The sequence below is a fragment of the Peromyscus maniculatus genome, chromosome 3 (genome assembly GCF_049852395.1).
Source record: "Peromyscus maniculatus bairdii isolate BWxNUB_F1_BW_parent chromosome 3, HU_Pman_BW_mat_3.1, whole genome shotgun sequence".
In the NCBI taxonomy this organism is placed as follows: Eukaryota; Metazoa; Chordata; class Mammalia; order Rodentia; family Cricetidae; genus Peromyscus; species Peromyscus maniculatus.
The window spans coordinates 130,287,524-130,311,921 of NC_134854.1; the positions used below are offsets into that span (position 1 = coordinate 130,287,524).

The window sequence follows — 24,398 nt, forward strand, 5'->3', positions numbered from 1 at the left end:
TAATTCTATGTGGAGGGCTGTGGGTGCAGCTCATAGTAGAGAACTTGTATAGTATGTATATAACTCTGGCTTCAAACATCAACCCTGGAAAATAATCATCTTCAGAAAAGATGCTTGAAGGATATTTTGAAAATTCTATCCACTGAAATATCAGCTCTCACACTCTTGTAATTGCTTTTGTTCTTTTACAGTGCTGAGATCAAATCCAGTGACATATTGCACTACCACTGAGCTATATCTTCAACTCATTTTTTTAGATAGGGCCTTGCTATATAGCTCAGGCTGACCTTGAACTTGTGATCCTTCCTCTGCCTCCTGAATGCTGAGATTACAGGTGTGCAACAGCCCATTGTAATTTCTTATTTGTACATATTGATTTCTCTCTCTCTTTTTTTTTCTGAGATAAGGTTTCTCTGTATAGCCTTGGCTGTCCTGGAACTCGCTCTGTAGACCAGGCTGGTCTCAAACTCAGAGATCTACTCACCTCTGCCTCGCAAATATTGGGATTAAAGGCATGCACTACCACCACCTGGTACATATGGATTTCTTAAAGCTGGGTATCCCTGGGCATGAGTAATCTACTGTATGTAATCTACCTTGTTTCTATAAGGGGGTTGATGATATAAAGACCAACATTCAATTGGGGAAAGGAAGCTAGACTCATTCTTTTCCTTGATCCAAGTTGAACCTTAACAGACCCATGTCAGGGCTGGAGATGGCACAAGAGGACCCAGATTCAATTCCCAGAACACACATGGCAGTTCATAACTGCCTGTAACTACAGTGTCAGGTGATCTAACACCTTCACACATACATATATGCAGGCAAAACACAAATGCACATGAAATAAAAATAAACAAATTATTTTTTAAAAAGATCTGTGCCTTGAAAGTAAATGGAAGTGCATGTTAAACAGGATTGTGTGACCCCAGCTTACCTCATACATCCTCATACTGATCAAGTGTCTTGGAACAGGTTGGAGGAAAGCAACTGTGCCCTGTTATCCTATTATATTAAGTTCTCCCCTTCCAAGGTTATCACAGTTTACTTCCTGAGCCCACGCCACACACTGACTCCTAAGACAAGCAAACAACTGTTCTTTTCAATAAAAGCACAAACGACAGAAGCACTTTATCTTATCCAATCATCCAGCCCTAGACTGCCCTTTCCAAATAACTGCAGCTCTAAACTCACTTCAAACCTTAAGGACCAGGCCAGCATCTCTCACCAAGGAAGAGCTGCCTTTGTAGCCAGAGAGATAGGTCATACTAAGTCTGAACTCTGCTCTTTCAAAAACTAAGTGCTCCAACACAATACATAAATGATAAGCTTTCATTCTGCCAGATATGTGCTAAGTACTTATTAAGTGACAGTCACTGAACTAGGAATACAGTAGTAAATACACAATGCAAAGCCAGGCACGGTGGTGTACACCTTTAACCCCAACACTCAGAAGGCAGAGCCAGGCAGATCTCTGAGTTTGAAGCTAGCCTGGCCTACAGAGTGAGTTTCAGGAGAGTCGGAGATATACAGAGAGACCCTATCTCAAAAAAGGAGAAAACAAAACAAACAAAAGAAAAACCACAAGGCATTTGACCCACCTTAAAATGAAATCTAGCAAAGGGAAACAATCCTGAAATACCTATACAAACAATCATGATGATAAGTGAGGTGAACAGTTGTTGTGCAATATTATTTTCAGGTGTGTTACATTTGTTTCTGCTGTTTTAATGATGCAAAGATGTGTTGCTTTCTTTTATGTTGCATTTGTTTAACTCTGTGAAGCTGTGTTACTTTGCCTGTCTAAAACACCTGATTGGTCTAACAAAGAGCTGAACGGCCAATAGCAAGGCAGAAGAAAGGATAGGTGGGGCTGGCAGGCAGAGAATAAATAGGAGAAGTCTGGGAAAAAAGGACCAAGGAATGAGAGAAGGAGCAAGAAAAGAAGGGGCCAGCCACCCAGCTACACAGTCAGACACGGAATAAGAAGGAAAGAAAAGATATACAGAAATATAGAAAGGTAAAAGCCCAGAGGCAAAAGATAGATAGGATAATTTAAGTTAAGAAGAGCTGGCTAGAAATAAACCAAGCTAAGGTCGGGCATTCATAAGTAAGAATAAGATTTCATGTGTGATTTTCTTTTGGGGGGTGGGGAGCTGAGTGGTCAGCTGCCAAAAGAGCAAAGAGTAAAGAGTAAAAACAAACAACTACAAGCAGTACAGAGGAAGGGCACAAGAAGTCACAAGAACACCTAACAGACAGGGAGCACATCAGCGTGGAATGTGGATGAGAGAGGATGGTGTCCAATGAACCTCCCAGAGGGAGCACTGCCGAGAGCTGACCACAGAGATGAAGGTGGGCAATCAAAGCAGGTGGGCACAGCAGCCCCTTGCTAAGTGCACTGCCTGAGCTGTTCCCGAAATCAGTTCCCCTCAACCTGCAGGGGTCCCCTGAAACATTCTCTCACCCAGACTTTCCAGGATCAACAACTGTGGGGAAAATCCCTCAAATAACCGGCAGGCATTGCTAGAAAAGCACAGAAGGCAATCTGAGAAAAGCAGCCAGAACTGGAAGGAACTGTGTCCACTACAGCGACCTGTGAGTGTGAGCAACCCACAATCAGAGTGTGGACGGACTGGAACGCCTACCCCACAAATGTGACACTGACACACCACGGTGCCCTTCCAGCACAGAATCTCTAAGGAGAACTCCTACAGGGCAAAAATCACCTGACCAAAACAAAATGACAAGAGGGAAAAAGGTCAAGAAGGATGTGAGCAAAGTCACAAAACTACTCTAGACCAGTTGATAATGAACAACAAAATGACTCAAGTTCTAATCCAACCAAATGTTACTGTAAGGGAAAAAAAGAGATGAAGAAACAGGACAGAAATAAATGCAGCCTGGAAGACGTGTACATCCTTTTCCCATGATTCTAACAAAATCCTGGCTGCTGGGTAATGCCTAAAGAAAACTAGTTTGGATTGGGAGTGTAGTTCAGCGTCCACAGTGTAGAAAGCTCACTCCCCATCCTCACAAAGGAGAAAGGGATGTTTACAGAGTGACGACTCCATTCATGCATGTAATCACAGAGGCCAGAGGCCAGGGACTTTCCCACCTGCTCAACATCTTCTTTCAGATCAAGTTTCTCACTGGCTTACCAATTCTGCCAGACCGGCTGGCCAGCAAGCCCAAGAATCCTTCTGCCCGTTTCCCCAGTTCTGGAATTACAGGTATGTACCCCTGAAGCCAGCTTTTTCACATGGGGTCTGGGGACCGAACTCAGGCCTTTGTGCTCACAGGCAAGCATTTTACTGACTGGGCCATCTCTCCAGGCCAGGCTTGCTCCTTTATAGCAACTCTTATAAGAAGTCCATCATTCCCTTTGGTAGGCAGTATCCACAGTGACCTAATTACCTCCTAATTTTAAAGGTTAAAGTTTACCTTAATAGTCTACTTAAATTCTACCACTTCTCCACACTACCACATTGCAACTAATCTTCTAGTACAACCACATCTAAACCATAGGAGAATAGCTCTCATGTGCACTCTGGCACATGCTCTAACGCTCTCGCTCTCGCTCTCTCTCTCTCATACACACACACACACACACACACACACACACACACACACACACACAGAGCATGCTGTTCCAAAATGAGGTAAATAATATTCATAGAATTATAAACAAAAAAGTCCTAATTCATAAACACACACAAGTGCCAAAGTCAATAAAGCACTAGAAATTAAACAAAAAGTCATTTCACAAATATTACCTCAGAGACCCAACAGGCAAAATGAAGAAAATGTTTAACTTAAGGGAAAATAAGGACAAAGGCAATTCAAAAAATAAGTAATAAACATGGTCAGAAGGTATGGCTCAATAGTACAGCGCTTGCTTAACATGCATAAGAGTCTAGGTTTGACCTCATTACCACCCCCAAAAAGTAAAATGATCTTACAAATAAAGGCTCCAAAAGTAGGGCGGGGTGAGTGAAAGCACAGAAAAACACAGTAAAAACTTAAAAAAAAAAAATCCTATATTTAAACCCTAATACTGAAAATACAAATTGAAAAGGCAAACTTGTACCTGACAATACTGACCCACAATGATTAGCACCACACATACTTTTAGAGCAAACACCATACACTAAAGAGGAAAAAACACTTGAACACTCAGGCAAAAACAATAAGCAGCTTTCAAGGAAAAAAAAACTTAAGACTTTCAACAGCAAGGCTTTATTCCAAAAGAAAACAAAATAAAGTGTGTAAGACAGTCAAGAAAAACAAATGTGAACCAGCTCTTTCCTCTCCAGCAAAGCTGACCTGGGAGCTGAAAAGTGCCTTGACAAGAAGCTGCTATCGACAAACAGATATGAAGGAATACTGTTCCCACAGCCACTTCCTGAAGGACCTAGCAGGGACTGAGCCTCAGCACTCAGAAGACTGAACACAAACGTAGTTTCAGAACTCGGTCTAAGGAATTGAAAAGTGGACCACACTCCATGCAGTGGCTCTAGGCTTCGGTAATAAAATGAAGAAGTAGTCTGACTATCGGGGGGGGGGGGGGGGGGGAGTGGGGTGACTATCGGGGGGGGGGGGGGGCCCGGGGGGCGCGCACAAGTGAGTGTCTTGCCCCTGTCCTGAGAAACAGGATTCCTGGTGTAGAAATAAAAGAATGTAAAATAGGACAGGCTAAGTTAGAAACCAGAAATGAAAATATCAACATGAAAATGGGGGTATCCTATTTAAGCCCTGCCCACTAAAGAGGTAGGTGATACAGTGGCACTGAACACACACAGAAAAAAGAAGAAAGAAGAAAGGAGAAAGAAGAAAGAAGAAGAAAGAAGAAAGAAGGAAGAAAGAAGAAAGAAGAAAGAAGAAGGAAGAAGGAAGAAGGAAGAAGGAAGAAGGAAGAAGGAAGAAAGAAGAAAGAAGAAAGAAGAAGAAAGAAGAAAGAAGAAGAAAGAAGAAAGAAGAAAGAAGAAAGAAGAAAGAAGAAAGAAGAAAGAAGAAAGAAGAAAGAAGAAAGAAGAAAGAAGAAAGAAGAAAGAAGAAAGAAGAAAGAAGAAAGAAGAAAGAAGAAAGAAGAAAGAAGAAAGAAGAAAGAAGAAAGAAGAAAGAAGAAAGAAGAAAGAAGAAAGAAGAAAGAAGAAAGAAGAAAGAAGAAAGAAGAAAGAAGAAAGAAGAAAGAAGAAAGAAGAAGAAGAAGAAGAAGAAGAAGAAGAAGAAGAAGAAGAAGAAGAAGAAGAAGAAGAAGAAGAAAACACAGCACTCATCTATTGAGATGCAGCCGGGATCTGAACAAAGAGCATTCTTCTAGCCTCAGAAGCACTGTTTGGGAAAGTTACTGAAGCTTCAGGAGGTGGATGCCTGCTGGAGGACGTGCAGGATGGAGGGAGTGGGGGGAGAGAGGGGCAGGCTTTGAGGTTTTTAGCCTGGTCCCACTTAGTTTCTGTTTCCTGAGTGCAGATGCAGTGTGATCAGCCAGTTCCCTGCTCCCATCGCCATGCCACAATGGACTCCTCCCTCTGAAACTTTAAGCTAAAATAAAGTCTTTCTCCCCTAAGTTGCCTTTTGTTTGGGCATTCTATCTCAGCAACAAAAAAGAAACTAGAACAGAAACCAGGGCTTCTTCCAGCAAAACTAACACTGGGCTGCAGTGGGACAGATACTATCATCAGAAAAAGTAAAGAAGCCATAAAGGACTCCTAGGCACAGTTCAAAAGGATCCAGAACAAGATTCCTTTATGGGCCAATGAAAACAACTTAAAATTAGACTGTGGGGATGGTTGCACAATTCTAAAAATATACCAAACCAACACTGAATTGTACACTTACAAAGGTGAATTGTACAATATATAAACTACATCTCAATGCAACTGTTTAAAGCAAGAGGAGGGAACATAACAGGGCCTGCATGAACTTGAAAAGGCATCCTGTGCTCAAAAATAGCAAGCGTGGCCTTCAAAAAAGATCATGATTCCAAGTGAATGAAATACAGAGCATGTTTAAATCCATGAATTCTTCAAAATTTGTTTAAATAAAGTACTTACATATACCTATAGTTGCATCAAAATTATATAGGACTAAATACATATATACACAATGAATACACATTAAAACTGGTGCAATCAGCCAAGCGGGAGGTTGTATCACCTGTCATTTCTGGCTGAGAACTACAGTTAAACAAGATACTCACCACAGGAAACTCAGTGAGGACACACCCTCTCGTACAACTCCCTGGAAAAATATAACTATCTTTAAAGGAAATTTGGTTTGGGGAGTCTTCTGTTTATTTGTTTGAGGTGGAGTCTTAAGCAACAAAGGCTAGTATTGAAATTACTATGTAGCCAAGATTAGCCCTGGTCTTCTAATGGTCCTGCCTCAACTTTCTAAGCGCAGAGACCACAAATGTGTGCTAACATGTCCAACTTAAAAATAAAATTTCTAGGATGGGTGGCGGTGGTGCACGCCTTTAATCCCAGCACTCGGGAGGCAGAGCCAGGCAGATCTCTCTGCGAGTTCAAAAAATGAAATGAAATAAAATTTCTAATTAACGAGAAAAGTACTTTTTATCCTACACTGGGGCAACAGAAGCTGGGAAATGACAACAACATTGAAGATGATAGTTTGAACACCATGTGTAGTGAGGTGACTCTTGTAAAAAAGAAAGATAAACACTGAATAAATTAATTTGCATAGGATACTCCTGAAAACAGATACCCTGGAAAAAATTGTAAAATAAAATTAAAAGGAAGAAGTAAAATAAAACTTATTTTAGTAAAATAAAAGAAAGAAATTCTTGTATTTAAACATGTTACGAATTTCATTCACTTGGAATCATGATCTCTTCTGAAGGCCATACTTTGCTATTTTTGAGCACAGGGTGCCTTTTCAAGTTCATGATCTGGTGATATAGGTCAATAGTAGAGTGCTTATCCAGCATGCCTGAGGCCCTCAGTTCCATCCCAGGCACCAGTCTTTCTTTCTTTCTCTTTTCTCTCTCTCTCTCTCTCTCTCTCTCTCTCTCTCTCTCTCTCTCTCTCTCTCTCTCTCTCTCTCTCTCACACACACACACACACACACACACACACACACACACACAAGCGTGCACTCCTGACCACATACCTATTTGGTGATATGTGGGAGGTAGATCTAGCTGGCTACCTTTGAAGAGTAATAAGTAACCAGTTCACTTCTTTCCATGTTTTAGTTTATGTGTATGAGTATTTTGCCTCCATGTATGTCCATCCACTGTGTGCATACAGTGCTCTACAGAAGCCAGAAGAAGGTATCAGATCCCCTTGGACTGGAGTTACAGACAAATATGTGGGTGCTGAGAATTAATTGAACCTCGTTCCTCTGGAAGAGCAGCCAGTGTTCTTAACCACTGAGCCACTTCTATAGTATGCTAATTCTTTGTTTTTGTTTTTTTTTTTTTGTTTTTTGAGACAGAGTCTCTGTGTAGCCCTGGCTGTCCTGGAACTCGTGTAGACCAAGCTGGCCTCAAACTTACAGACATCTGCCTGTCTCCTCCTCCCAAGTGCTGGGATTAAAGGTGTGCACCACCATGTCTGGCTTTCTTTCTTTCTTTCTTTAAGTGGTAAAGAATTGAGCATTTACCTACCATTCTAGTGTAACCTGTACCAATGGTTAAGAAAACAGTTAAGTGGAGGGAACTACTACTTTATGAAAGTATCTTCATCAATAAATTAAAAAGAATTAGGCTCCCATCATCTACAATCTCAGTAAGTTCGTGGACATGGCTAGGGGAAGACACCACCATGAGATTCATGACACAGGTACACCATGAACCTGACCATACTTCAGAACGCAGCTACTGTCTACAGGAAACACAGACCAGAGACAAGAGGTGAACTGTACGACAGCTGTCCATCAGCAAGATTCAGACTGGGAAAGTCCACACGCTGAATGTTCTATGGTCTTCAGAGGGGAAAAATTAAAGAGAAGACAAATGCAGGATGTGATGGAAAGCATATCAGTAATGCCTTTGACAAACACGTCTGTAAATGAGCAAGATTCAACTCAAGGTATACCCCTAGGTGATGCTGCTGGAATGAAAGGCAAGGGAGAACTCACTTTACAAAGCAGCCCAGGGGTCACTCTGGGAACAGAACGGGTGTGATTAGCGTGACACACAGGGGCTGCTGGGGCCGGTAGCATCGCTAATCCCTCAGCTGGGTGACAGGCAAGTGCGCTCCATCTTAGGATAATGTAGTAACACATTTGAATCAGGTGGCTATCTGTATTTGTGTTTTATTGGACACCAAAAAAGAATAGGAAAATTCATACCACTAGGGCAAACTGGAATAAACAGAATACAATCCTGAAAACAACCACATAAAAATAAACACAGTTACTTATTTTTACTGGCTAATACAGCTTCAGCAAGCCCCCTACACCTGTTTTTTCCCTGAAAGCAAACTACTGCCAGGTGTTAAGGACATTCCAGAACTCAAATGAGCCCTTCTTTTGACTGGAGGCCTAAAGATGCATGAAAGGGGAGGGTACTGTGATTCCAGATGACCTTCCACTGTCTCATCTACCTCCTAAAGTCAACCTAAATTCATCTCATGGACATCCCACATCCTGCCTTATGGAAATGTGAGGTTACTAAAGGTCTAGTGAGTAGAGATAAGTCAGGCTAATAAAGGAGATGGGACAAAGCTCTCCCGGACCATCAACAGACTTACTTTACTCATTCAACCCTTTCAAAACAGCCTTAAAAGGTTTATTTTTCCATTATAAGCATTTAAGCAAGAGGCCAACCCCCAGGTGAGAGGTGCTTGTCCTCATCCTGGCTACGAGCACGCACACTTCACTATGACTCAGGGCACCTCTAGAGCCTGGCAATGCTCCACGTCTGCCTTCACACCTAATACATTAGTAGCCCCTAAGAGACACGGGGCCCTGCATCGGAAAGGCAAATTACAGAAACAGCAGGTGGACGGACTCCTTCATCTGAACCCCATGTCTTAAAACAGAAGCAGGTGGACGGACTCCTTCATCTGAACCCCATGTCTTAAAACAGGAGCAGGTGGACGGACTCCTTCATCTGAACCCCATGTCTTAAAACAGGAGCAGGTGGACTCCTTCATCTGAACCCTGTATCTTAAAAGAGGAGCAGGTGGACTCCTTCATCTGAACCCCATACCTTAAAAGAGGAGCAGGTAGACTCCTTCATCTGAACTCCTATCTTAAAACAGGAGCCGGTGGACTCCTTCATCTGAACCCCGTATCTTAAAAGAGGAGCAGGAAGACTCCTTCATCTGAACCCCGTATCTTAAAAGAGGAGCAGGAAGACTCCTTCATCTGAACCCAATACCTTAAAAGAGGAGCAGGTAGACTCCTTCATCTGAACCCCGTATCTTAAAACAGGAGCAGGAAGACTCCTTCATCTGAACACCGTACCTTAAAAGAGAAGCAGGTAGACTCCTTCATCTGAACCCCATACCTTAAAAGAGGATCAGGTGGACGGACTCCTTCATCTGAACCCCATATCTTAAAAGAGGAGCAGGTGGACGGACTCCTTCATCTGAACCCCGTATCTTAAAAGAGGAGCAGGTGGACTCCTTCATCTGAACCCCATATCTTAAAAGAGGAGCAGGTGGACTCCTTTATCTGAACCCCGTATCTTAAAAGAGGATCAGGTGGACTCCTTCATCTGAACCCCATATCTTAAAAGAGGAGCAGGTGGACTCCTTTATCTGAACCCCGTATCTTAAAAGAGGATCAGGTGGACTCCTTCATCTGAACTCCTATCTTAAAACAGGAGCAGCACCCTGATTATGCTTGCTGGGTCATCACCACTGCCCTGAGCTGAACTCAATCCCTTTAAAACAAAACAAAACAAAGTGGAAGTGGGGGATCAGATTATATAAGAGATGATATTAACTGGCAATGAGCAAACTGGAATTCAAAAGGACAATCATATCTTTTAAACATTTACTAAAAACAAATATAAAAAAATGGCCTGACTCGCCAGAATACAATTTTACAATTTGAGACCAAGTCAACTTCATCTCCCCCTACTCCACACTGTTCTACATTGGTTGGAACAGAGAGAGAAAGCAAGAACCAGAAGGGGTCCATTTCCTGATGCTGCTACTTCCACAAAAGGACACAGTGATGCCAACACTTTAGGATGAAGTTCAGAAAGGACTTTTTAATTTTATTTTATGTGTGGGGATGTTAGCTTGCCTGCATGTCTGTGTACCATAAGCATACAGTGCTTGCGGAAGCCGGAAGAGAGCATCATAGTCCCTAGAACTGAAGTTATAGATGGCTGTGAGCCCCAATGTGGGTATGGGAATAGAACATGGGTCCTCTCTAAGAGCAGCCAGTGCTCTTCACCACTGAGCTATCTCTCTGGTCCCCAGGCACGAATTATTTAAGGGGACTTGTAGAAAAGAAGAACGAGCTTTCTTCATCTTCACCCTGCGCATCTGTCTTCCTTGAGTTGTGAGACCCCCCCCAGGCCCACTCCCTCTCATTATCTCCTGCTCTTCAGTCTCTGCTCTATGTCGTAAGAATTCTCAACTTCCCAGCTAACCTCACTCGCTCTCTTGTTTTTACATATTCATGAGACATACATACAAACAAATATTTCTAGACCTGCTGAACTGGTTGACACAGGAATCCCAAGCTCTTTCTGACACAGAGTACTTATAGAAGCCTAGCCAATAGTCTCCGTGTCTGAGAAAAACAGACTTAATTCACACCCCTGCATTCTCTCTGTACAAGATGGCATACCCCTTCCTCCAGGAACTAGTTCCCAGCCCCATTTTGTATGAACATCCCCAGCAAGAGGACTCCTTCCATGGACGACTTGGCCCAGGGGTTCATGAATGCTAACACCACTCCAGCTCCACACCAGCCACTGCCAAGATCAAGACTGTGAAAACAGTCTGTAACACTCATTTATCCTCCACTGTAAAAATGGCTACAAGTAAAACACATCCAAAGTACAGAACTGGGATTACACACGGTAGGAGCACAGTGCCACTCCAAGGCACAAGCAGAAACTCAAAGCAGACCGGAAGTTTCAGCAGACACCATCCTGGGCCTGTGTATTTTCAGCCAGACAAGGCATCCATGGGCCTGTGACTCAGGGCAAATATACAGCTGGAGGATGGTTAGGCACCAGCAGCGAGAGGAAGGTGGTATTTGTAGTTTCTGATGAGTCCCAAAGAAATAAAAGAGCCTGTTTAAGCACTACTTACTGCCTGGTGGATGTGCGCCTTCACTTGCTCACTCAACATGCCTTCAAAGACAAAGGAGTCGCCAAACTTCTCTGCCTGTAAGGAGAGTAACCAGAAAAGGTTAGAGTCACAGGCTTCAAGGGTGCCATTTTTTTTTCCAGTGCTACTATGGTGATTTTTCCCATCCAAGTGGACTCAGGTTTTCCCTATGACTTCCCCAACTACTCAGAAATGACTTGAAAGCATCCAATTTCCTCTTAAAACAGGTTCATGTCATTCATGAGACTGCTTTCATATGAGACCTGATTAGCAGATAAGACTGCAAGCTAGAAGAGATTAGATTCTGAGAAGATGATGCCCTGCGGAAGAAACACATTTCTCCGGATATTTACATATGTGATATTGCATAAGCAAGCCGTTTGTCCTCTGCCCTGCTCCTAGGATCTACCTAAAAGAACTAAATGGCACTGCTTGCTGATTCGCTGACACAGTCCATGAATTTACAAGGGACCAAGCTAAGCATCAGATGGAAATTTGTATTTGAATCACTTTTTGACGGTACTGTCGCAAATCGTCATCAATATCTGCTCTGGAAGTGGGACCCTTTGACCTCTAGGACCTGTGGTTCCACTGCTCTAGTCTTCCTCCTACATTGCCAACTGCTCTGACACATCCATGAAACATGAGGACTCACCTTACTGGGGCTCCCCAGAGCTCTGCGCCTGCCTGTGTGAACAACTTCGACTAGGCCAGCAGCTCCCCAGCTTGTGCAGTGGGGCTCACACAGGCAGCTTGTTCAAACTCAGACTGCTGCTCTCCAGCCCCAGAGACTCTAATGATGGGGGCTGAAAGGAGGCCAGAACAAGCTGCCCCTGTTAAATCTGGGGGTTCTAGCACAGCGAGCTCAGGAGAAATGCAATGACTGACTGTGGACAGCCCCCCTAGTCTCCTCATTTTACATGACCAGTTCTTGGAATACCCCTAGTCTTCCCCGCTAGGCCTGGCCTATTCTCACCAGGTGAGGCTAACTGAGTCCTAATCCCTGTACATCAGGCCTTACAAGAGGCCACAGCCTATTTTTATTGACTAGACTTGAATGTTTTCTTCACCTCTGACAGAATTCATAAGATTGTAGCAATACCGTGATGCCTAACAACCCAGGCCACTCATTCATTCAACATACACACCTACTGTCACATGCCTGGTCTAGGGCGAAATCAGGGATTACAGTCATCAGTAGTTCATAGGCATGGACTCTGTCCTTTTTGACATTTTTTACCAGCATATATTAATTATATGTAATATAGGATTGATTTTATTATGACATTTTCATACAGGTAGAGAAAACACTTTGATTATATGCACTCATTATCCTCTCTTGGTCTTTTCCTACTTTCTATAACCATCTTCTTCTTCCCAAGTAGAGCCCTTTCTCCACTCCCATCCCATGTGGTGGTGGGGGGAGGAGTATGTGTATTCTGATGAGTTTAATTATGGTTGCTTACAGGAACATGGGTAAGGGGTTATTTACAGGAGCATAGGCACTTGTCCATGGCTATACCATTAAAGAAAATGGCTCTCCCTCCCCCAGCAACCATTAACTGACTATAAATCCCCAGGAAGGGATGGTCTCTGTTCTTAAGGGACTTCAATGTGAGGGCAGAGAGAAAAATCAAGCTGAAAAAATCATAAAAGTCATTACTACTTAATTTTGCTTTATAAAGTAAAACCACTAATAACGGCCTCCTGGCAGAGTAGAAGGCTCTGAAGAAAGGGACGATCCAGCCAAGCAGACTGACGCAGCAGGAAGCCATGCAGGAAGAGACAAGCAGGGTGCTCCAGTTCCAAGCAGAGGGAACTAAAGGCACTCAAGGGGGAGGGTGCACCGTCCCCTAGAACAGAAACAGAGCCACTGGTAGACTGTGGTGACAAGTGGGGATACGTACAACCAAGGTAGAGACATTGGGGGAAGTGTGTGAAATGTCACGAGAACAGGAAACACCGTGTCCAAGGCAGGGATTCTCAACTTTGTTGTGCCCTACACCTTCCTGGCAGCATGAAGCTGAGACCTCATCAGAATGAGAGGTTCATAAACTATAACCAATAGGATTACCAAGACAGTTACTTAAAATTAGTGCTGCAATGGTCTGTGTGCTTATATAATAAACATCAAGTCAGGTCTTATAATTCTCATATTTCAAGGTGGGGATGAATGCAAACAGCATTTCAACAGCAACAATGTGATGAACAAAGTCTGGCTGTGACTTTTCTTGGTGATAAAGTCCTCTGTGTGCTATTATCATGGCTTGCAGTCTATGTCTTAAGCGAAAGTAAAGATTGTAAGTATGGAGATGCAGTATTTCTCATCCAGCCTGGCCAGCCTGGTCTACAGAGAAAGACCAAAACTACACAGAGAAACCCTGTCTCAAAAAATAATAATAATAAAATAAAAAATAAAAACAGTAATATAGAGAAGCCATTGAAGAAGATATCCCAATATTAACTTCTGGCTTCTGTACATACCCCGATGGGAGAATGCACCCACATCCTCATGTACATACATACACATGCACACACACAATTTTTCTAATAGATTATGAATTGAGCTGAGAATATGAAACAAAAGGAATAGAAACTTTTGCTTACTACAAATATCTATAAACAAGATTTACAACCACTTCGTATATTTTAGGAAATTCCAAAGAAATGAGACAGTGCAGAACTGAACCCAAATGTTGTTTTGCTTTTGGCATTCACCCAAATGAATTTTTTTAACTAAAAAAAAAAAAAAAAAAAAAAAGCTTAAAGTAGGGACTCCACAAACTGAATAAAAAGGCAAAGGTTTTTTTTTTATGAGATTTTAAAAAGGACAGGACTTAGGAAGACGTACATTTGATATTCTCACCAAAACAGTCATAAACTAGAAGATCAACACCCCAGTTCCCATTTGGGACAAACATTCTCTTGCCTTGCACTGTGATTCAGTGACCCCTGGAAAATGCCTAAAACTGCCCCCCAGAAAAGAGCTTTGAGTCACTGAGATACTAAAATAAAGCCATGACAATGAAAAGCTGCACTTAGACACTTGACCACTTATGAAATGTGTGTGCTTGTGGGACCGACAGTCTGTGATGCATTGAGAAGAATTACAGGCCAGCTGTGTTCTCAGAAGGCCTAGTGAGTAGCAGCCTCTCCAGTGGATTAAAATGGATTAAAACGCTGTACCACAATACAGCATGTTATACATACAGGGTTAGCAACACAGGTTCTGTGGTCCACAATGCCCACACCTGATTACAATCATTGACCAGGAGTGTGATTAGGATGAATCAGTTTTGATTCTCAGCTTGTTACATCATGGAGCTGCTGTGAGAAATTAGATGAAAGACAGACAGGAAGTGTTTGTCACAGTGCCGGGCACAAAGGAAAAGCATTCAGAGTTCAGTTTTGTTTGTAGCTATAGAACCCTTCTTGAACATTCTGGATAATGGCAAGTTCTCCCTTGCATCCTCAAGCCCATTCAATTACCTCTGTCAAATAGCCAGTTGAGTTCACGAACTTCTCAAAATCAGCATTACTGACTTCATAGGCATCCATGTAAAAGGCATCAACAGTGACTCTCCTGGCAGGGGCTTCTCCATCCTGCTTGATCTGAGGATCATCGGTGCCCATTGTAAATACTCCAGCAGGGATGGGGACCATCTGCAGTCAAAGGGGGAACACAGGGCATCACGCATCAAAAGCAAAGTGTATCTGTGTAGACTGTAAAGTTCTCAGCACACATCAAGCACCCAGTGCTTAAAACCCCACCACAGAAATCTCTGCAAAACCAGTCAAATCAAGGGCTCGGGGATATGGCTCTAGGGGGGGGAGTGCCTGCTGCACAAACACAGGGACCTGAGTTTGGAAGCCCAGCAGCCCCATCAAAGTTGGACATGGTGGCTCAGATCTGTAACCCCAGTGGTGGGGGTAACAGGGTCAGAGACAGGAGGATCACAGGGGCTCAAGTCAGCAAGGCTGGCTGAATCAGCGATCTCCAGGTTCAGTGAAAGACTCTACCTCAAAAACAAAGCAGAGAAGCAATTTAGAAAGACATCTAATGTCAACCTCTGGCCTCCACATGTGCATGTATTTATGAGTGTACACACACACACACACACACACACACACACACACACACACACACACACACACATTACTCCATACATCAATGATAGTGAATTACAAGTCATAGAAAGGAGGGAAATTTTTTATTTTTTTTTTTGGAAAGTGATCTTTCTAGTTGAACCTCATAACAGATTTGTACATGCAAGGTAGACAGTTCTAGAAAAACTGAGGCTAACAATGAACTATGGGGTAAGGGAAATACTGAACTCCTTTTTCTTTTTTCTTTTTTTTTTTAGGTTTATGCCTTTTTAATATATGTGTAGGTGTCTGTGTCTCTGTGCCTATGTGTGTATGTTTCTGTGTGGGGGCACTTGTTGGGACCAGAAGAGGGTGCTGGATCCCCTGGAGCTGGAATTACAGGTCGTTGTGAGCAAAGCAGCCCACCTGTCATTCCAGGCCCCAGAGAATGCTTGCTAGTAAGACTAGACATATCAGAGAGTTCTGAGTTTGACTAAGATGCTCAGCCAGCATCAATGAATGCAGTGGGAGAGCAATAACGTTGATTCTTAACATCAACCTCTGGCCTCCATACAACATGAACATGCATTCACACAATGTAAAAATGAATACCTAGATACGCACAACACACACATACATTAAAGTTTAAAAACAATAAAATATCCAAAACAGAACAATCCAAAGAAAGTAGGTCTATGGTAGCCAGAGGCTATGAGGTGGCAAGAATGGGGAATGAATGTTTAATGGATGTGGTGTGTCCTCTGGAGATACTAAAGTACTCTGGACTAAGATAGAAATAATAGTTTTGACTTCACTGAAAAATAAAATCACTGAGTTATATACTTCAAGAGAATGAATTATATATGAGTTATAGCTTAATTAAAAATAGGCCCTCCGTTGGGCAGTAGTGGCGCAAGTCATTAATCCCAGCACTCGGGAGGCAGAAACAGGAGGATCTCTGAGTTCAAAGCCAGCCTAGTCTACAAAGTATGTTCCAGGACAGCCAGGGATACAGAGAGAAACCCTGTCTTGAAATAGATAAATAGATAGATAGATAGATAAATAAATAAATAAATACGCTTTCAACTAGACCATCTGTCAGAACACTCTCTATAGACATAAGGTATAGCTTTAAAATTATGAGAACAAAAAGTAAATTTACAGTCCTCCCAGATCTCATGAACTGTCAAGTATCTGTCCTAGAAACAAGAGTTCAAGTCAAAGAGAAAATAAACTCAAAGAGGTTATTAGTTGGAGAGGGAGCACTTCACAATAAGCACAGGAGAGTTGGAAGAACACGTTGAAATAGAGGTCAAGAGTCCGAGCATTACAGATTCGCTCAGCCACAGGTTACTTCTTCAATCACATGCAGATATTTTCCAGTCACAATAGTGCTATTTTTTTTAAATTTATATGTACAAGTGTTTTGCCTGCATGTATGTCTGGGTACCACACCACATGCACGAAGTGCCAGGGCCAGAAGAGGGTGTCAGGTCCTCTGGAACAGGGTTGTCAGCAGGCATGTGGCTGCATGGTGTCCTCTGCAAGAACAGCAAGTGCTCTTAACCACTGAGCCTTCTCGAAACCTCTGGTACTGTTTTAAGCTGATTTCTATCAAATGTGATATTTATCTAGAGTATCAATCCTGTTCCAAGAAATAAACCTTGACTTCCTCTATTTCTAAATCCCAACATCCATAGGTCACCTAGCCTGGCTGGTCCTCCTATACACCCATCTCTTCCCAGTATCCCCCTCTTCTCCATTGTCAGACAACTTCAGTATCTCACTGGAGGCCCCCCTGGATCCAGTCTCACCCATTTATCGCACCCATTCACTTATCAAGGATTTAGATCCCAGTTGAGCTTTCTGAAAATGCCAGTATTCTATATCCAACACAGCACCACAGCTCAGTCACAGAGAAAAACAGGGAAAACAAAAACAAAAAAACTAAATCATCAGCAGTGTGTTGTTGAAGCTTATGGTAGGCCATGCAGAAACAGAAAGCAAAGCAAACCTAAGAAGTAAAAGAGGAACCGTTTAATATGGTGGCATGGAGCAGTCTCACCAGTACAGAAATATGGGAGGAAGTCGCAGTGCACACAGAGGATGGGATGTTGCCCCATGTGTGAGAGAGAGGACGTTAGGTACAGGTGACTTCAGGATTGTGGATTTCACTCTACACCCAATTCTTTTTAAATTTTGGAACCATATAAACGTAAGATCTATTAATAATTCACGGTGGCCCACACCTTTAATTCCAGAACTTGGGAGGTAGAGGCATATAGCTGTCTGTGAATTCAAGACCAGCTGGGTCTATACAGCAAGTTTCAGCAAGGCCAGAGCTACATAGTGAGACCTTGTCTCCAAATAAATACATAAAGAAACTAATTAATCAACAAATTGAAGTGTCAGCCTGATCAAATCTACTTTCCTATTTAAAATTGTGCAGGAATTCCTATCACATTTTAGGGTGCAATTTCAAAAACATCAGAATCTAATACGTATCGCCCCTTACTTGTACTCGATGCACAAGTACCATAAGTTACCTTGTCTCTTTATTAATTATGTCACTGTTCCAAGAACTGCCTCCTCCTCAGGCCTCTCTTACCTCACATCCCTCCCTTAGCTGTGTTACAGCACCTCACTCTGCTTCCTCTCATGCATCTCTAGCTATTGTAGCATCTCCTCTCTCTTCTCTCTGACTCACACACAAATCATCTTAGGTCTTAATGTTTTCTTTTTTTTTTTTTTTTTTTTGGTTTTTTGAGACAGGGTTTCTCTGTGTAGCTTTGCGCCTTTCCTGGGACTCACTTGGTAGTCCAGGCTGGCCTCGAACTCACAGAGATCCGCCTGCCTCTGCCTCCCGAGTGCTGGGATTAAAGGCGTGCGCCACCACCGCCCGGCAATGTTTTCTTTTTTAATGTTTTATTTATGTGTATGATTGTGTGTACATTTGTGTGGGGGATGTGTGTGTGTCTGTGTGTGTCTGTGTGTCTGTGTGTGTAGGTGGGCACACACATGTAGATGTGCTTGTGGAAATCAAAGAACCACCTTGGGTGTCATCTTTATTAACACAATTCAACTCCATTAAGAAAAGGCCTCTCATTACCCTGGAGCTCACCAGTTTGGCTAGACCGGCCGGTCAGCAAGCCTCGGGCCTCTTACTGTCTGTCTCCCGGTGCTGGAACCAAAGCACATGTCACCACACCCTGCTCTGTATGCGGGCAATGGGGATCAAACCATAGAACCACGCTTGCAGGGCAAGTGCTTTACCAGCTGAGCATCTTTACAGCCTCTTCGGTTACATAGTTTCTCCTTCCTGGTATCTTAGGCTTCTTATGAACCCCAAACAAACTTCATCTCTAAACCTCCAGCACATCACAGAGCACAAGATCCACAGTCAAGGTGCAAATGATCTTCACAGACTGAACACGTAAGACCACGAATATGAGGAGTAAGTTACTATTTGAATTATTCATAGGCAAAATGACCAAAAGTCCATGTTATTTATAAGACAGACTCAGCCATGAGCTACATAATGACACCTGTAATAGCCTTGGCTCAGGAACTGAGTTGGATTTTCCCATTATTCTTAATACTCTATAACACCTGGGGCACAGACTCTACAGTCCTTACGAGCAAAGTGGGATTTTAAAAAACACCTCTGCAAAGAAGTAAAAAAAAAAAAAAAAAATTTTGAACAAAAGTTTCAGGAGTAGTCTTAAAAGAGGAGCTGAAAACATGGCTCTGCAGTTAAGAGCACGCACTGCTCTCAGAAGATCAGAGTTCAATTCCCAGCCCCCCCCCCCCCCCTCCCCGCCACATCAGGTGGCTCACAACCTGTAACTCCAGCTTCAGGGGATCTAATACCCTCTTCCTGGCCTCCTGTTGTGTTGCGGTTTCCTCCTAGATTAAAACCTTCCATCTTGGAAGGAGGCTCCTTACAATACAGGATGCTTACAGAGAGGAGTTGAAGCATTCCTTCCTGCAAGGAAACTCATTAAGCCCAGGAAGCAAAAAAAGTTGATGGAAGTCCCTGAAACTAACCAGATTCACAAGGTCCCTCTCTCCCTTGCATATTTAAGCAGGAAGAATCACGAAGAGATACTCTCAGACTAGCTGAACTGCCTGGAAGGGGCAGAGACCAGCTGACGCTCTCCAAGCTCTTGAGCTACCTGCAGGCTGTGCAGTGTGCTCCAGGTTCCCAGCTTTTGGGAGCTGTCACCCATGCTGGGGTGGACTTTGGTGATGCAGCTGTCTGTGAGTCATTTCTGCTCCTCTAAATAACCCCTGACCCATGTTCCTATGAATAAGCCTACGTTGGAATTTGGTGGCATCCTTGCTTTGAGGTGCCATCAGTTCTCTATCTAGGGTGAGTAGACATTTGTTTATGTCCCCCTGGGAACAGTGTCACACAGCACTTCCATGGGTACTTGCACTCACATGCACATAATTTAAAATAATGTCAAAATAGTCTTAAAATAAGTCTTGTTTTGTTTTGTTTGTTTTTGGGGGGGGTTTTTTTTGTTTGTTTGTTTGTTTTTTCCAAGACAGGGTTTCTATGTGTTGTTTTGGTGCCTGTCCTGGATCTCACTCTGTAGACCAGACTGGCCTTGAACTCACAGAAATCCACCTGGCTCTGCCTCCTGAGTGCTTGGATCAAAGGTGTGCACCACCACCACCGACTAAAATGAGTCTTAAGATCCCATAAAGGTTTCATAAAGAGCCATATTTGATGCTGTTATCACAGTACTTGAAAAGGCAAAAGTATCATGAATTCAAGGCAAAGCCTAGGCTACACAGTCACCTTCCCCCCCAACAAGAAAAGGTTTCATAAAGGAGTAACAGAAAGTGGGGAAAGGGGGAAAAAATCAAGTCCACAGAAGACAAGGTCTTACTATGAGGATAGCTTCACGTCCTTCAGCTCAAAGCCACAGCCCAAGGAAGCTGTGCCGGCACACTGTACCCAACAGACTTCTGAAATTACTAATTATTTCTCAAACTCTTCTCCCCCAAGGTGAATACCAGCAATGCTAACACCGTCACAGCTTGCACTGTGGACTCCTGGCCTAATTTCTTTTCCCTCTTTGATTAACCAACGAAGATAGCGAGTACTGAATAGGCCAGGTTTCCTTTCTGAAGAATACAGATAAAAATAGCTCTAGACTGCTCTAAGTAGATCATAATTTCTAACTTATACTAATCAGGCTTTTCATCCTACAAATGTAAAATGCCCATTCTAGTGAAATTTCATACATCCAGGTATTTCACTCTTCAGGACCTGAGGACTAAATTAAAGGAGTCCAATAATCCATTCTTCCCATTCACCACATCTTCTGCCACTGCCACTCAAGACAGACCTATAGGGGCTAGAGCGACAGTTCAGAGTATGCGGCCACTTATTGTACAAGCCTGGAAACCTGAATACGATCCCCAGAACCCATGTAAAGGTAGATAGAGAGAGGTGACTCCTTAAAGTTGTCCCTTGACCTTCATGGGACACATGCACATGCACAAACACACACACACACACACACACACACACAAACACACACAATAAACATTTTCTTAAAGACTGAAGCATAAGGTAGTGAAGAATCACTCCATTATCACAGAACTATGCTTAGGCTGCACACCACTATGAAGGGCCGTGAGCAGCTGCTAGTGTGGCCTACCCAGCATCTATTCCTCTACATGCAGAAGCATCCAAAGTCTCCTTTGAAAAATCCCTTCTCAAAACCTCACACATAAACATGTGTGCCCCAATGTGAAGATGGGTGACTCAACTACACAAAGGCCTGTGTTCTGCATGCATGATCTGTCGTGATCCATGACAGCCATGCTTTGGGTCTCTAATGGGTGAGTTTATTAGGCAAACAGCAAGCTTGTAGAGCATCAGATCAGCAGAGACTGACTGGGGTAGTCCAAGGCACCAAAGAGCCAGCTGGAGCCTATGATCCACAAAAAAGGACCCAAGGCAGAACGACTTCTCCTGGGCGAGCCTTCCCATTAGCCATTCCCTCCACAGGCTTTGTTGTATCACGAGATAAATAGTAGCTTGAGTCTCCGTTTTGGAAAACAGACCGCAGGTGAGTTTCTCAGCAGTGTTTAGGGATACAATTTTCATCCATCCTGCGATAAAGGATCTTAAAGGACACTTTTGAGATAAGCAATTTAGTAATTGTATATATTACAACCTAGCCAATCCTACCTTTATTCTGAGCACAGAGATTCAACTAGGAACAGGACCATGGCTCAAAGCTCACTTTTCCTGAACCTACCAAAAACGAACTTTTCCTCTTCCAACTGGTTTGGGAGACAGGATGTTATCTAGAAACAGAGCCTAACTAAAATAAGATAATCCAAGGGACAGTCAGTGATGGTCCTGGAGATGCTGCCTGATGCCCTGAATCCAGCTGTGTACACAGCCATGTCCATTCTTGAACTTCCCCAGTATAGAAAATCCATAACTCTCTCCTTCCTCACTTTAAGCTACTGTAAGAATTGTTTTGTGCATAAAAATGAAATAAACTCATATACAACTCTTTTGGAAAGCTCTTTTTCCATTTCCTTCATTCCACTTTTTAAACTTAAAAGGCTCAGGCAAAAGAAATTGATATGTCAACAGCTATGTTGGCTACGTAACAACTATGTAGCCATACCATACACAGACATTACTCATAGGAGGAATGGCACCTTGATTTCATCCAGCACTGAGATTAGATTTATGATGATTCAGTTGCCTCACCTATGAACTAGAAGACAATACACTGCACAGGATTCTTGGGAGGGTGGCTACAGTAGAAATATATGTTTACAAAGGCTTCTTTGAAAAGTACCTGACAGCTTTTACCTCCCAAAGTAGCTTCTCAATATTGTACCTACCAAAAAAGACAAAACATCACTCAAGGGATTGTTACAAAATACCTAAAATAGGTTAGGCCCTGGGGGTAGGGTAGTCCATAGAGAATAAAACAGGTCTAAACCTGTTTCCATCATCAAGTAAGTAACGGGAAAACAACACTACAATAAGTAAAACAGACAAGTCGCCACTGGGCACCACCACCCCCAAAAAATGATACGAGCATTTATAGAATAGGAAAAAGTAGTCATAGGTCTAAGTGCCACCATCCCAACAGCTTGGCTGGAACAGGAAATCTGCAGACAAGCATCTTTAGTTGTTGCAATGCCAACTACCACTGTGTCAATCTATGGAAATATTGAGGGCAGGGGAAGAAAGGGTCAGGCAAGACCCACATAGAATGTTATCCCCTCATCAAGTCCTGAACATTAGTGCCAATTAACATAGAGAAAAGAAAAGTGAGGTGGGAAACAAGGATGGACTGTATAGGAATACAGAAAAAGGAGTGTTATTCTGAGGACCTGGGGTGAATTCCCTTAAGTTTATTCCACAAATGCACACATAGACAAGCAGCTAGCAGGAAGAATGAAGAACCATTTCTTTATTCACTGTTTTCATCTGTATATGCCAACATCTAACACACCTAGGCACTGTGCAAAAGACATAAATAAAGGCAATAAAGCAAGTACACTTGGCCTGGTCCTTCCTTGGGCTCAAGCGTAAGCACACAGGATAAATTACACAAGCCTGCCCTCATCAAACAGATGCCACCGAAATAGACTGCAGGTGAGTTTAAGGCAGGGCTGGAGACTCAGTCTCCCCAGGAACTAAAACAAAACTCAACTAGAACCAACTGAGAACTTAAATCCGAATCCATCCAACTTTAAATTCTTAGCTCTTCACCAGGAGAGCAGGGTTGAGGAAGGGAGAAGTGGGCAAGAAGACATAAAAAATAATGGACAACACTCTTCGAGCTAAACTCTTTAAACTTCAGTAATAAAAAACACTGCCACAAAACCCAGCCCACCTCCCGGTGGGGAGGAGCAGGAAGCGGGGGGGGGGGGGGCGGGGGGGGGCGGGAGGGACCTCCTGTCAAATGGGATCATGAGCTGAGTGACTTGGGGTGTGGTTAGACCCTTACCAGGCCTCCCTGATCACCCCTAGCCTGGCTCCTCCCGGCCTCGTGCCCGAGACCGGCGGCACCCACAAGCCCCAGAAAGAATGGAAGGCGCACCTTGGTGAGTGCGAGCGGTCGCGGGCCCGAGGCCAGGCCCGGGGCGTTCGACTCCCGGGAGTAGAGCTGCGCGGCCGCTGGGCTGCCGTGGGCCCCGGGCCGCTGGGGCGATCCGCATCCGCACGAGCCCGCGAGGGACGCCGTGCCTTCCCCAGCCCCGGCCTCTTCGCTCTCTGCCGCCCCGAACGCCAGCACCAGCAGCCAGAAGACGCGAGGCAGCCCGGTGCAGCAGCCGAGAGCGGGCCCTCGCGCGGGCGCAGCCATGTTGTTCCGCGAGTCATGTGATCCCGTGGATCTCGTGACCTGCCCACTTCAAGAAGTGGTTTTTGGCTGATTTAAGGAGCAGGCTGAGAATGCTCCCAGGTGAATCTGGGACTCTTCAGCTAATGTTAAAAGTATGCAAAACACAACAAAACCCGACGACATTCAAGGCCTTCCGCAGACAATGCAGCCCTCTCTACTTTCCTGGTGGAAAAATATTTAAATTTATGCAATATTTGTTAAGCACCAGCACTATATTAAATAAGCACTTCATTAAACAACAATTTTGTTAAGCACCAGTACTGTATTAAATAAGCACTTCATTCAACAACAACAACAAAAAGACTTATTTAATCCTCAGAGTGATTCTGCAATATTGGGTTGACAGAAAAATTAAGTGACCTGCCCAAATCATGTAAAAACTAAGTTCTAAACCCAAAGAATGGAATCATAAACCCTGAATTTTAATTATTATAAGCAATTCAGTAAATGGACCCAAAAAGGAAAATGAACATGGTGAAGGACACCACTTTTCAAAGTTTGGACCTCACCAACAGCAAGAGCATCACCTGGTAATTTACTAGAAATGCAACACTTTATCAGAATCTATGGAAATAGGACACAGAAATCTGTAGTCTCCCCTCTCCCTCTCCCCCTCCCCCTCCCCCTCCCCCTCCCCCTCCCCCTTCCC

The 24,398-nt window shown here is 43.3% G+C and overlaps 1 protein-coding gene across 2 annotated transcripts in view; it reads right to left on the bottom strand.

The window, feature by feature from the left end:
• Positions 1-23,745, bottom strand: part of Sumf1 (sulfatase modifying factor 1) — an 85,510-nt gene extending 61,765 nt beyond the window's left edge. For both annotated transcript variants that reach the window (XM_015989609.3, XM_006996263.4), the window contains exons 1-3: positions 23,447-23,745; positions 14,754-14,927; positions 11,247-11,321 (exon numbers count right to left, since the gene is read on the bottom strand). In XM_015989609.3, coding sequence (XP_015845095.1) covers positions 11,247-11,321; positions 14,754-14,927; positions 23,447-23,710 — 513 coding nt within the window. In that variant the 5' untranslated portion in view covers positions 23,711-23,745. The remainder of the gene's footprint in view (positions 1-11,246; positions 11,322-14,753; positions 14,928-23,446) is intronic.
• Between the last annotated feature and the right edge of the window lie 653 nt (positions 23,746-24,398).